This window comes from Hyaloscypha bicolor (assembly GCF_002865645.1).
Source record: "Hyaloscypha bicolor E unplaced genomic scaffold K444scaffold_165, whole genome shotgun sequence".
NCBI classification, from domain to species: Eukaryota; Fungi; Ascomycota; class Leotiomycetes; order Helotiales; family Hyaloscyphaceae; genus Hyaloscypha; species Hyaloscypha bicolor.
In genome coordinates this window covers 1,989,302-2,002,704 of record NW_020194667.1, presented here as the reverse complement: position 1 = coordinate 2,002,704, position 13,403 = coordinate 1,989,302, and the positions used below count along the sequence as shown (strand labels likewise).

The window sequence follows — 13,403 nt, the reverse complement described above, 5'->3', positions numbered from 1 at the left end:
CCAGATATTCATAGAATTATTATTATATAACTATTTACTAAGGAAAGTACTAATTATTAACTTTATAGTAATATACGTTTTGGGATATATAGGTACTTTAGGATCAGAAGATGCCTCCTTACTAGTAAAATTAGTATCTTTTCCTTTAGAATTATAGAATTCCTGAGCTAATTTATAGCTTATATAATTCTTAATATTATACCCTTTATATTTATAGAATATATAATAGGTATTTGAATCCTTAGAATACTTCGGTTTTTTATTCTTGTTTTTGGGCTGATTTCCCGATTAATTTCCTTGAATAGCTAGTACTTTTAGAGTAGAATCGAAAGTGGAATTAGGGGTTTTATTCCTAAGTTTGTTCTTCTTAGTAAAAGCGTCTGCTTTGAGTAATTCCAGCTTTAGTTTATTAATATTAGCTCTAATGGAATTCAGGAGGGGTTTATAAAAGTTATATTTCTTTAGAAGGCCATAAATCAGATATCCGGATATAGAAATATCCGAAATCGACCCGTTTATATCCTTGATTTTAGCTACTTTACGGCTAATGCGGTTAATAAAGTCGTCTATTCCCTTATTAGAATTAAATATAATAGTTTCTAACTATTAAAGGTATAGAGCTTCTTTCTGAGCTTTTAGCTAGTTTGCTTTAGCTTGAATCTGGGTCCAGATCTAGTATATAAGCTTGATTTCCTTGAATTATTACCAGGTATTATAGGTAATAAGTAGATTTAGTACCGTATAAGTAATTATTACTTAACGAGCAGTCGTTTTATCGTCCTTTTGGGCCGATTCCATAAGAGCAGGAGCTTAATCTGGGTTAATATACTGCTATAGATCTTTGATAATAAAGATATTTATAGTATTATCTATCCAGGAGTAGATATTACTATCTGAGAGAGGTTCGATTTTTGTTCCTTTATAGGTAATATATACTGATTTTTTGCTATCCGGTATGGCGGATTTTGCAGAGAACTTTTGCCCAAAAATGGCTGTATTTTTGGTGAATTCTGCTAACGCAAGGCCAATACGGTGGGTGCAATTCAATAGAATTAACGATTTTGATGAAATCGGAAATGGACAGGTGAATACTAAGTGAGGTCACGTGACCTGAGGATCATGTGAAAGCACTTAGTAGGCGCTATCCGGGCTCATAACCTATTGAACTGGGATCGATTTATCGGTGGAAAATCAATATATTAGAGATTGACAATCTGTAGAATGACTACTTTTGACTAGATACAGGAGAGTGATTCCATAAAAAACAGAGGGAATGGGTTCCCTAGCTATATTCCTGATTTCCACCCCACCATGTGATTTACCCCGTACTTACTTGGTGGTGGGAACGATTTACCAATCTGATTCCTGAACGTACGTTTAAGGAACGTAATCGAATGGCGATACTAATAAACGATTAGTATGTTCGTACGTAAGTAATACCCAATAATCGGACGAACTGAATTAGTGGTTGAACCTGGAGTGGAAGGAATGGATGCTAGTCAAGCTAGCTAGTTCAACAATTTGATTCAATTTGGATAATAATGCCATATACGTAGAAACGCAACAAAATAAGGAAGTTCAAGCCAAAAATCTGAAGATACCCCTTTTTTCATTTGACCATATTTCAAATCTACTCCAAAACCTTATCCCCACTCAAACTCTCACCCAATCTCGGTCAAGCAAGTATAAACTCATTTGGACGAGCATCTCCATCAGTCAGCAGATCAGCAGCTGCTCCTCCCATTAAATGGTGAAAGTAGCCTGTGCCAATCTGCTCCCACTCCTCTCTCCCATCATACCTTCTCAGCACAAGCGGAACACTTGAGCCAAGAATTATACACACAGTATCAAACGTTTTTGTTCCTGGTGGCACCAATCCAAAGTTTCCATTGAGTGTCGTGCAAAAGCTCCAGCCATCCACATTCGGCCCAATCCAGCGATTGAAATCCTCCGGGATGCCAGGGTAAGGCGAAGGTCCAGCCTCTCTTTCGGAAAGAAACGCGATCCAAACCAGAAATCTCCTGGCATAGTACTCTAAACAGCGGGGTTTGAAATTTGGGTCTAACAAGGACCAAATTTGGTCCTCTAGGAATCTCATCTGTCCATGGAAGAGAGTGAGCAAGAAGAGTTGGATGCCTGCGACCGTATAGCTGGGCAAAGGTCGATCGCCACTGGGAAAGGCAACTTCGAGCCATCGTCGGAAGAAGTATTGCCAACCTTCAGTCCTAATTTCTTCCTTTGGGATCGGAGGCAAGACGTGGAGGATAACGTCACAAATAGTGCCTCTGACTTCCAGTTTGTTCTGTTCGAGCCTCGTGGCATAGGACCGGGGCTCGTCGAGATTCCTTAGCTCCGTTCTTCCGTCCACCATCACAATTGCCAAAGTTCTTGCAGCTGGATCAGGACGAGCGCTTCTAGTCAGGTTGCCAAACTCATTGGATGGAATAGGACGACGAACAAGACCATCACAAGCCCCACTCCGTGCATAGTCGATCGTTTGTCTCCAACCAGCTCGTAGCCTTCCTGAAGAATCAGGAGCAAACTGTGCGTAGGAAGCCGTCCATCTGCCTCCCGCATGAAATGGTCTGAGTCCGCCATCTATGTCGGTGAGGTAGTTGATTCCGTCGTCTTTCCAATCTGGAACCCAAGAAGGCCAGCCAGCCTCTCGGTCTTCAACACGATGGACCTGCGAGAGAACATCAAGGTTGCAATCCGACTCTATGATTGCAAAGGCCACATCACAGAACACATCTGCCGTTGGCTTGTTGTAATCGGGTACGATGGAGAGATCTTTCGAGATTCCAGCAAGCCCAAAGAGGGCATAGATCTTGTCGACATGTTTAGTACTCTTCCATGTCCGATATTTCGCTAACAAGCACAGGAGAGATGATTGAATATCTTCGTATCCCTGAGCGCGCATGGGGTTCCTGACCGTGCCTCTTACCATATCCAATGGAATCGCGCTGACACCCAGGAGATAATGCAAACGGGCATTCCTCTGGCAACACTCTTGCCTCCACAAATCATGGAGAGTTGCCCAATGCATGGACTTCGAGCCGCAATGCACAATTGCATCTCGAGCAAAAGCCACTTCCTGGATGATCCAAACCCGCTTCCACCATGTCCTTTCCGTAAAAAGGTGCTCCAGGGCTCTCCATTGACGGGAATTGAGGCTGTTGGGGCTGTCTAGACCCAGTTCATCGGCAAGAACGCTGTTCGCTATGAACATTTCCTGTACCCACTCTGGTCCCTGGAATCTTGTCAAGTCTGGTAGTCTGTGGACAGCGAGTTCCTCCCTGTATGGGTATGGCCATGGATGACGGAAAGGATCGAAATGTGGCCCTGCTGAAACCATGCCACGTGCTTTAGTGACCGAGAATTGTTTCTCAACACCTCCAAGTTTATTGAGCGTGTCAAAGGCTAAGTCGCTGTCATGTCCTTCTTCGCCGAGCCAAATGAGAACTCGTTGTGCCTGTTGGTAGATTGCTGTCATGAGAGGAATTTGGCCGTTCTTTTCATCGCTGTCCACCTGGTTAATGCATAGAGCATCGGTCCATAGTATTCTATCTCGATCAGGGTATCTGAACTGGTACAGAGCTGAAGAGAGGTTCGAGGATATTTTCCAAGGAATGTCATTGACTGCGATAGGACTCTCATAAGGCTCGGCACCCCATTCGTACGACAGTGCTTCGTATGGTAGATGGTGATCATCACATGACTCCAATTCCACGCCCGGAGTGAAGGATTCGTGATCGGTGCCCCAGTCTCTGTATTCGTATTTGTAATGAAGATGGAGCGAGACTTGTAAAAGTGTGCATCTCAATGGATCGTCAGCTACCCCCAAGTGCAACTTCAGGAGCCGAATTTCATTGTCGTCAACGCTCAAAGATTGATAGAGTGCCATATTTCATGGCGAAAGGGGGAAAGCTTGACAGAGTGAATTTTGGAAAGTTTGAAAATTGTTCAGAGAGAGGACTCGATAATAAGAAAGGTGCCCACCGTTTTGGGTTTCCCCTGAATCGGTATATGCCGCTCAGCACAGGGGGTCGCTGTTTCGCAGAAACATTCTTTTCCTGCACGGTGATACCTTGGCGGCGTATCTGGCAATCTTCAGGGCGCCACTATCACCCGCCACAAGTTATGCGAGTGACAATATTCCTATCTTCCCGTTCGAAACATCGAGCTGTCGGCTGATGTAGTTGACTATTCGGGAGGCTTATTGCCAGAATGGAGCTGCAAGCGCTAGCAGGGGTTTAGTGATTCCTCAAGCAAGAAACCCTTGTCTAGTCTTGTGGAAAGAACAAGAACTACTTGAGTAAGTAGAATGGCACATCGTGAGGAACAAGTGGCACTACAAAGGGGCCAACAGAGCTCAGCATTCTATTTTTTTATATTTTTTTTATAGAATTGAAGGGGTCCAAATCCGGCTCCCTACTACTTGAATTCAAGGGGACCAATTCAGGCCCTCTATTGCGCAAAACACGTTTTGGTGTCCTGGTGGTGCTCCTCGCTAAAAAAAAAATCCATTTCCGAAGGCTGTTTCGCATGCGGCTGTAGCCGCCGCCGCTCGTTTCGCGCGGGTGGCAAGGAGCCAACCTGGTGCCCCAAAACCTTACTCCCCCCCCCCCCCCCAATTAAATGTAACAGTGGGTCAAAGTGCAGGGTTTTTTTTGTATGGCAACTGGACCGTGCCAGGCTGGTTTTGCGGGGGCCCACTATTACGTTTATTTAGGGCGGGGGGGGGGGGGGAGCACCCCATATGCCAATCAATTGTCAAAATCGCATTTTCTAAGCGAGAGCGCAAAAGCATCAGCCAGAAACCCAATTTCTACGACCTCCTTATAGGAATAGCCTTAATTAAAGCCATTATGGGCTCAAATTGATTGGGGCGTTTAGTACTTCCCTCTTTAATAAGGACTTATAAGCTAGAGACATATTAATTCTATAATTAGAGAAATGGCAGGCATTTAAGCTTAAATTATAGTGAATTTTAGTGCGAAATCTTAATAATTCAATAGCTATGTCACGAATTCTTTATTAAAAGACTCCTCCTTATATAGAGAGTAAGAGGGGACTTATATAATTTAAGTTATTATATTATTGGTTTCTACACCTATTTCATAGAATTAAACTCCCTTTAATGTAAGACTATAGCCTTATAAACCACATAAAACGGTATATGAGACTTGGTTCAAAAGCGTGGTTGTGGAGTGATTAAGAAGGGGCTGGGCGAGGTGCGAGGGTAGAAAATTGCATTTTTGCTCGTTAAATAACTTTATAAGTATAAGCCTGATATAGGGCTATAGTAGCTCAAATCAATCGCACTACCGCCCCCTTTCATAATATAATAAAACCCAAGGGTTTTACTAACAATTAGCGGTACAGTCGAGAGAGCTTTGCGTCGTCAGTTTGGCGTTTTCGCGTTCATTGCGCCTCGCTTAGCAATGCGACTTTGATTTGCATATGGCTGTATTCCTAGACAAGCGAGACCTTCAGCTCACAACTAGCTAGGTTACTTATTTTTTACCTTTAAATGTGCACAGGAGCGAATCGGCGGCTTTCTCACCACCTGGTTGAGAGTCTTTCCTATCTGGGTAATAATAAGCCTTGCTTCGAGCTCGAGCTCGCGGGCTTCGAATGTCCGAGAATTCCTAGAGCATGACGGCGGTCGACTGCTGGCTTTTTTTCTCCGGTTGAGAGTTTACCTAGGATGTTCTTGCAATACTCCTCCGCTGGCCATGACCCGATGAGCTGCTTGGTTAATAATGAAACTTCCTTCGAGCTCGCGGGGCTCGAACGTCAGGCCGCTGTGAGGATTCCTAGAATGCTAAGATCCACGACGACAACCAGCTACTTAATGGCACGACAGGTCTGATGGAATCGGAGAACTGTCAACCTTTCCTTGTCGACCTTTCGAATTTCACAACGCGCAAAAAAAGAAGAAAAATCCGACGATCAATTGGGTTGATCAACCTCATCAAGAGAGGTGTTGACCTGATCAATTCCATCAAACCGTCCAGCATGAAGCTCCTGTGTAACCAAACTGGCGAGTCTCTCCGTCTCCGTCTCACGTTTCAACTCCCAATGTCTAGAGGGACGTCGTCTTCCCATCTCAGATGTCACATCGCAATCCATCACACTTCGCCAATTATCCAAAGTCACCTTGTCGCTGAGCTGACATGTGCAACTGCAGTCGCCGACGCCTTTGGTGACGCCATCGTCGTCAATGTCAAGGCCTCTAACGTCACCGGAATCGCCAGTATCTTCAACGACCAGCCGGGCTGGAGCAAGGATTCCATCATGGCGATCACCTTCGGTATCTTGGGGACGGTGCTTGGAGTGGCTGCGGTATGGGTGGGCGCCCAGAATGGCATGCGCCGCTACCGTGAGCGAACCCCTTTCTTTTCCAGAGTGGTGGGATGGGAGATGGTGGGGCGAGGTGTGTCGGATTCCTAGGTCTTTTGGCTTGGTGGTTGTGGCTGATGGCTAAGGTTATTTTCCAGGGCGCTGCACCAATCCTGGCCCTCCTGCGGGAAGTGCGGGAGACGAGGAGGCCATTCGCTACTCGTAAAGGGGTGACTTGAGGCGGTGAGGAACAGAGGACAAGCTCTCCAGGTGGTGGCAGTTCAGGGTTGGAAGAACGACACACATAACGAAAACGTACTGTAATGCGACCGTGTTATTCTTGTGTGCAGCCTAATCCTATGGTACTCGTAGTTCACGATGTGTAAAAGTTAAGACTGTGAATAATGCAGTTAGTACAATGGATACCGAGACAAAGACCTATCCACTGGAGTGGCACGCGAGGACAAAACAATCAAACAATAGCTTTGTCTTCTGCCGTCGATGGTGAGAGTGACCGTCCGCGGGAGGGAGGGCGGAGGGCGGAGCGGTGGGAGTTGGGAGTTAGATTCCTAGGAGGTCGCACGACCTCGTGCTCTGGATCTGAGTGGGTGAGGTTCTTCATCAGGCCGTGCCTCACTTCCTCCTCCACCTCCCCTCCACCTCCCATCACTCCACGTCCGCCTCTGTCACTGTCGCCCCTTCGCTGGTAGGTTGATGGGGAATGGCCGTCCCCTGTTCCCTCGCAGCGCAGCCTTCAGCCTCACTCGCGTATTCCTAGAAAAGCGAGACGTCCAGCATTGTTCCCGGGTGGGGACCCAATTTTCTAGGAACACCACCAACACCTCCACGCCTAGCCGGTCACGTCACCCAGCAGCGGTGGCCAGGCCAACCAGCGATGTGCTCGTCGTCCTGGGCTTGCCCAACACACGGCACTGGCCGATGTCGACAATGCCACAGCGCTGCGCAATCTAGGAATCCTCTCCCACGGCAGCTTCGTGCGACGACCTGGGAAGGGGCAGGCATGGCTCCTGGGCCAGCATTGCGTTGTTTGCGCCCAGGATATATCCCCCGAATCTCTCCCCTCCTTCGTCTCTTTCCTTTCCTCATCGTCGTATTATTCCTCTCTTTTCTTCTCAATCACCTTCCCGGCTGTTCTAACATCGTCTGTTGTCACCCTCATCAAACTAATTCTCATCGCACGCTCCCCACAAGGCAGATTCGCGCGCCTGTCGACGCTCAGCCTCACGATCCTCGCAGGAACCCAATCTTCAACTATCCCACGATTATTTCCCTCCGTCAAAGACACGATGCAGAATCCGCCACCTATGAACTTTGACGAAATATCCACAGATGACCAATGGCATTTTAAAAATGCTAAGCCTTTCCAGTATAGGCCGTCGCGAGAGTGGGTTCTCTGCTAGTATTTCAGAACAATATCATGCTGATATCCTCTAAAGACCCTACGACGGTTGGTATATCTCAACCAGCGACGGTAGTATCAAACAGCTGCCCGACAGGTACTGGTCAGCCTCTGCCAGAGAGATCAGCTTCACCGCATGGCATCCTGATAAGCTGGCCGATGACTGCATCGACATCTGGAGTCCAACCCTCCGCAACGCGATCCGTGAAGCATGTCCGAACATCTACAAGAGTAAGAGCGAGACAATTCTCAGCCTTCAGAAAGTCCTTGAGAACTATGAGATGCTGGATCAATACATACGCGACAAACAACTGCATGTCTCGCCGAATGATCAAGTCGTCGAAGAACTCAAACTCTTTGCCTACGCCTTCCTCCGGAGCGGGGACATTGCCAAATTTCTGGGCACATTCGGCTTCGAGGAGTTATACGAGGACAAAATCCTCTCCATGTCTCACTGGAGCATATACAACAAGTTGCTTTTGAGAGAGACCTAGATACACTCGATAGGGCGTTCGATGCGGCTGAGGAAGAGCCAGCTAAAGAGAAGGCAGCCAAAGAGAAAACCAGGTTCTCCGGCTATCTTTTTGATTCCCAACCCCGGCTACGGGATGGCTACGATTGTGAATGGTTGTGGGTACTGGACCCGCCGCCAGTCACCTTTCGACTCATGACCCCTGACGAGGAACAACGATACCAACAACGTGTCAGTATTGAAAATGCCAACAAAGTTCTTATCGCTGTCTCCAACAACTTTGACACATTAGCCAAGAAACTTCTCGCTGGGAATGGATATTCTGGGTTCGAACAGCGATCAGTAGAGTTAGCACTTCGACAGGAGGATTTTGAGACCGCAAGATTACTGATCTCAGCCGACTTTCCAATGAGAGAGGCAGTGATGGCCGGTGACCTAGGCCTTGTCCAACGATTGATCTGCTATGGGGTCGACCCAAACGATGGGCCTTGCTTCATGGAAAGGCCATTCCAGACAGCCATCATGAACGGGAATCTGGAGATAGCTCGATATCTGATAGGGCGGTGCAACATCGCCGACCTAAGCAATTTGCGGGCTCCACTGTGCCTCGCCCTGCGAAAGGGCGTCCTGGAGGAAGCACAAGCGATACTTAAGGGACCCAGGAAGTTGACTAGTCATGATATCAACGGACCTTCTGCTACAATGATGCAGGTTCTGCGCGAAAATCTCAGAATCGAGCACAACTCCTTCTTGGAAGCAAGTCGGGACACCAAAGCATCTGATGGCTTTCAAAACCTGGGCGACCAGCTCCAAGATTACCGCACACTTTGGAAGATGGGCATATCAGCTATGCGGCGGCTGCGAAAAGATCGCGCTCCGTCAGATTTTCGGCAGGTTATTAGCCTACTTCTTGTGGCAAATGCGATGCGCAAGACTTGCTCTGTCGAAGAATTCGGGGAATATGATGCTTTCCTTCTCGATCTTCGAAGGTGGAGACGCCTTGCTGTCGAGGAGTCTCTCAGAAGCGTATTTGATGAACTTGTCTTTTGCCTCTGGGACCAAGAGATGCATCCTACTGAGGGAGATATTGACGATTTTGGAAAGGACATAAATTTCCTCCGTGCTTTTACCAGAGAATTTGCCGAAATGACTAATTCCTCGTCGACAGCCGATAGTGCTGTTTTTCAAGAAATACCTGGAGCTGAGCAGGACAGCGATAGCCCTGTTTCTAATGGAGCAAGTGAACACCACCGACCTGAAGCTCAACTTTCAGATGAAGATCCGGTTCCTATACCAGAGACCCAGAAAACAAGTCTATCATGCACAATTGCGGCCTATCTTAGATTCGGAGCAATATTTTGTTTCTTTATTGCATGTCTTCTTGGTACGTGAATTCTTTTCTGCATACATGGTTTTATTTTAACATAGAGCGCAGTATTTCAAGGCTTTTCCATGCAAGAAGATGTCTTGCAGTCTCCTGGACAATTCTCTTCCTTGATTGACGCGGCTTATGTTGCTCCTATGCAACTTGAGTCTCCGTTCTGGTGTAGCTTCCCATCCTTTGTTGAAGAGGCAAGAAGTAGGATTCGAGCTGGAAGTATTCGTACAGTGACCGGTCTTGATGATTTCATGTACTACAAGGTAAGCCATAAGGTGTTTATTTTAAATGACATACTGACTCTCTCTGGATAGTCATTGTCATCCAGGCCTTTTCATCAGGTATGGGATGCTCCATCGATGCGCAAAATCATTGAGACTGGTTCTGTCTCTTTGAAAAAGGCCCTGAAGTATTGGACCGTGCGGAAGAGTCTCACTTACATGACTGTATATCATGGCCTGCAGCCTACCTTCGCATCCGTGACGAGCTGCATCGATGACAATCCCAATTCGTCAATTGCGACAGATCTCAGAGAATTGTCATCTTCCTTGCAAAAAATCAACATTTCCCCCATTGGTGAAATCTCGACACCCGTCTCACAGCAAACAGCGCGGACGTCTACCAGCACCAGTACGACTCCTTTAACCAGCGGAAGCATGACTCAACATAAGTCTCCAGTACAGCCGAACGCAGATGGCGAGACAGCATTTTCACCGCCACAGGCCTGGTCGCCTGTATCAAGTATCTATGTCCCGCAAAGCAAGTCCCCAATATCTCAAGAGCCGTCACCGCATCTGAAAGCTATATCTATTCCCCGACCTAGAAAACATGCAAATAGGATCCGGAAGAAGCCACCCCCGGAAGATCGAACATGCAAGGTGTGCGGCTTGGTCCTTTCCTCAGTTGGAAACAAGAATCGTCATGTTGACGATAAGCACCAACCTGTCAATGGCTCCGGTGGAGGTGATGGCCTGCCACAGGAATCTGGCCCAGTCACGGGTTCACTGTCGGGGATGCTTGCACGGAAACCTCACTTTTGTCGATTCCATTGTGGGGCGAGGTATGCGCAGGCAAGGAATCGCGATGATCACGAGAGGAAGCAGTGTAGGAAGAGGGGCGCTTCTTACGGGGTTGGGCAGGGGTGAGGAGTTTTTGGTCTTTAGCATGCATACATTAGATGATTGAAACGAATGACACGATCGTGCAGTCTTGTTAAAGTGTCTTTATACTTCCTGGGCTTCTGATCGGGGAAGAGAGAATTGAAAGATATAAGTTTACTACATCTTGTCTTCTGAGCATAAAGCGTCACTTTAACCTCATGTTTCTCCTGCACGCAGCGAGTGTATGCTTTCCTGCAAATATTCTTCCATATAGCGGTCCGACTATCAGGATTGAAGACAAGAGAGAAGAAAATGCTTTATTGCTATGGGATCGATCGGGCTTTAGTCATAAGGGCTCTCGCGCTAGTGGGTCGCACCTGATAATCCCCGCTGCCAGGGTCACAGAGGCTGCTCTCGTAGCTAGAAGATTACCACTATTGTGGTGGGGATTGCGCTGGCAGTTGGCATGATTACATGTTCTCACGTGATCCCTTAGCTCCTCTCTCCTTTTTTGTATTTAGCCTTCTTCCTTCTCACGAAGTGGACTTTAAGCAATTCAATACACACTTTACCCGCACGACGCCTGCTCGATTCATGAATACACCCAGTCGAATTCTTGTTATATATTGTATTTCCTTTTACTTCTTATTATAATAATTTTAATATAAATTTTATTAAAGTATTCTTTAAATTAGTTATATTAAAATTATTAATTATAATATTAAATATTATTAATAAGCTTTAAAAAATTATTAGTTTATTAGAAATATATAATATAATAGTTAGCCTTTAAATTAAATATATAGCTTATAGGCTTATTTTTAAGCTAAAAAGTCTTATCTTATAATATAATTATATAAGCTTATTACTTTTCTTTTAGCTAGCTTTTTTTCTTCTTTTTTTTTTCTTTTAATATTTGGCCTATATAAATAATTCTTTAAAAGTCGTAGTTTCAATAATTAAACTTAAGCTATTATAAGTATTTTAATTAAATTTAATATTATAATTCAAGTTATATAACCCGAATTATAAAACTGGATTTAATAATAATAATAATAATAATAATATAAAAACTTAAATTCTTTTAATTAAAAATAAGATTTAAAATAACTTATTAATTCTTTTATTTCTTATATTTATATAAGATATATAATAATAGAATAATATATAAATAATTAAAATAAATAAGCTTTAAAGTAATACTTATAAATATAATTAATTTCTAAGAATTAATTTTAATAAGAAAACTAATTTTAATAAAAAAACTAATTAATATTCTTTTTTAAAACTAGAAGTATTATTCTATATAGTTTCTAGTATTTAGCCAAATATATAAAGTCTTTTATTTAATTAGAAAATATAATTTCATATAATTTATATAATTTTAATATAAGCTTTATTTCTTTCTTTAATTTATTTTTTTATATTTAAAACTTAAATTAAATTATTTTAACTTCTTTAAAGCTTTTTAGTATTTTTAATAATTAATATTCTTATAAAGTCTTTTTATATAAATTATTTAAAAGTAATAAGTAAAAATAAAAATTATAAGAAATATAACTTATATTAAAAATCAAAAGCTATATATTTTATAATCTATTTTTAAATGGAAATATAATTTCTATAGTTTTAAAAAAGCTAAAGCTTTTCTAGAAATATATAATAATTTAAGCTTTATTTTAATAACTTAAAATAAAATTAAATATAAATTTATAAAAAATAATATTTTTTTATATAATTATATTATATTTTAATTATTTTAGGAATATTAATTAGTATTATATAATTAGTTTTAGCTAAAGAAATTAGTTTTAGTTAAGATTTTAAGTTATAATTCAAATTAAGCTCGGATTTTAAAACTCGGTATTTTAGTAATTTTAGCTATATTTATTTATTTACTATTATATCTTATTTCCTATTTTAGCTTTAAATTCTTAAGATATTAAAATTATTAATATTTAAGTTTTATTTTATTATTTTATTTCTATTATTATATTAAGCTTTATTTTATAATTTATTAATTCTTTTAAAAGAAATATATAATATATATTTTAATATATTATATTAATAATAAATACTTAGCTTTAAAATTAGAAATAAAATTTAATTAAACTTAAAAAATATTTATATAAAGTAATTATTAAAGAAGTTTAATTCTAAAAATATAAAATATATAATAATTAAAGTAATTAATTCTTATAATTATAAGCTTCATATATTTTTAGAAATTTATAATATATTTTATTTTTAGTAATTATATTAATAATAATAAACTTATTATTATTATAATATATATTCGACTTTTAATTAAAGTTAGAACTTATTAATAAAATTAAAAAATATAAAATTAAAAAGATTTTAGAAAAAATAGTTATATAAAAAAAAGAGATTATTAATATTAAATTCTAATAAAATAAATAAAATATATTAATTTTATTTAAAAACTTAAATCGGTTTTTTAAAATATTTTTATACTAGAAATATATAAGAAACTTTTTAGTAAAAAGCAAAAAAGAGAAATAATATAATAGATTAAAACTTATAAAGAAATTAGATATTTGAAAACCTTAAATATTATTGGAATAGCTATACTGCGAATTTTCTGGTTATATAACTAGTTATATAAGCTCGTATTACAGGTATAACTCGACCGGTAGACTAGTTCCTATTAGGCTTAGCAGATTTAGG

General features: G+C 41.6%; 4 protein-coding genes across 4 annotated transcripts; 3 read left to right on the top strand and 1 right to left on the bottom strand.

Moving 5' to 3' along the window:
- Positions 1 to 1,600: 1,600 nt before the first annotated feature.
- K444DRAFT_600463 (HET-domain-containing protein) lies at positions 1,601 to 3,904 on the bottom strand (the record flags this gene model as incomplete). Its single annotated transcript, XM_024878621.1, has 3 exons — positions 1,601 to 3,186; positions 3,361 to 3,718; positions 3,803 to 3,904. 3 exons carry the CDS (start codon positions 3,902 to 3,904, stop codon positions 1,676 to 1,678), a joined length of 1,971 nt encoding a protein of 656 aa, XP_024729979.1. The 3' UTR covers positions 1,601 to 1,675.
- Positions 3,905 to 5,982: 2,078 nt separating this feature from the next.
- K444DRAFT_619740 (uncharacterized protein) lies at positions 5,983 to 6,806 on the top strand. The gene is made up of 2 exons (XM_024881565.1): positions 5,983 to 6,385; positions 6,504 to 6,806. Exons 1-2 carry the CDS (start codon positions 6,022 to 6,024, stop codon positions 6,569 to 6,571), a joined length of 432 nt encoding a protein of 143 aa, XP_024729978.1. The 5' UTR covers positions 5,983 to 6,021; the 3' UTR covers positions 6,572 to 6,806.
- Positions 6,807 to 7,552: 746 nt separating this feature from the next.
- Positions 7,553 to 8,346, top strand: K444DRAFT_197825 (uncharacterized protein). Its single transcript, XM_024870986.1, has 2 exons — positions 7,553 to 7,750; positions 7,803 to 8,346. Exons 1-2 carry the CDS (start codon positions 7,653 to 7,655, stop codon positions 8,257 to 8,259), a joined length of 555 nt encoding a protein of 184 aa, XP_024729977.1. The 5' UTR covers positions 7,553 to 7,652; the 3' UTR covers positions 8,260 to 8,346.
- A 1,581-nt stretch (positions 8,347 to 9,927) lies between these two features.
- K444DRAFT_197819 (uncharacterized protein) lies at positions 9,928 to 10,882 on the top strand. Its single transcript, XM_024870985.1, has one exon. The coding sequence runs from the start codon at positions 9,975 to 9,977 to the stop codon at positions 10,758 to 10,760; it is 786 nt and encodes a 261-aa protein (XP_024729976.1). The 5' UTR covers positions 9,928 to 9,974; the 3' UTR covers positions 10,761 to 10,882.
- Positions 10,883 to 13,403: the final 2,521 nt, after the last annotated feature.

Bases quoted from the DNA above. Each gene is read 5' to 3' on its own strand.
- K444DRAFT_197819 (XM_024870985.1), top strand. From the start codon at position 9,975: ATGCGCAAAATCATTGAGACTGGTTCTGTCTCTTTGAAAAAGGCCCTG.
- K444DRAFT_619740 (XM_024881565.1), top strand. From the start codon at position 6,022: ATGAAGCTCCTGTGTAACCAAACTGGCGAGTCTCTCCGTCTCCGTCTC. The intron at 6,386-6,503 runs GTGAGCGAACCC...GTTATTTTCCAG, and splicing joins GAATGGCATGCGCCGCTACC to GGCGCTGCACCAATCCTGGC.
- K444DRAFT_197825 (XM_024870986.1), top strand. From the start codon at position 7,653: ATGCAGAATCCGCCACCTATGAACTTTGACGAAATATCCACAGATGAC. The intron at 7,751-7,802 runs GTGGGTTCTCTG...TATCCTCTAAAG, and splicing joins CAGTATAGGCCGTCGCGAGA to ACCCTACGACGGTTGGTATA.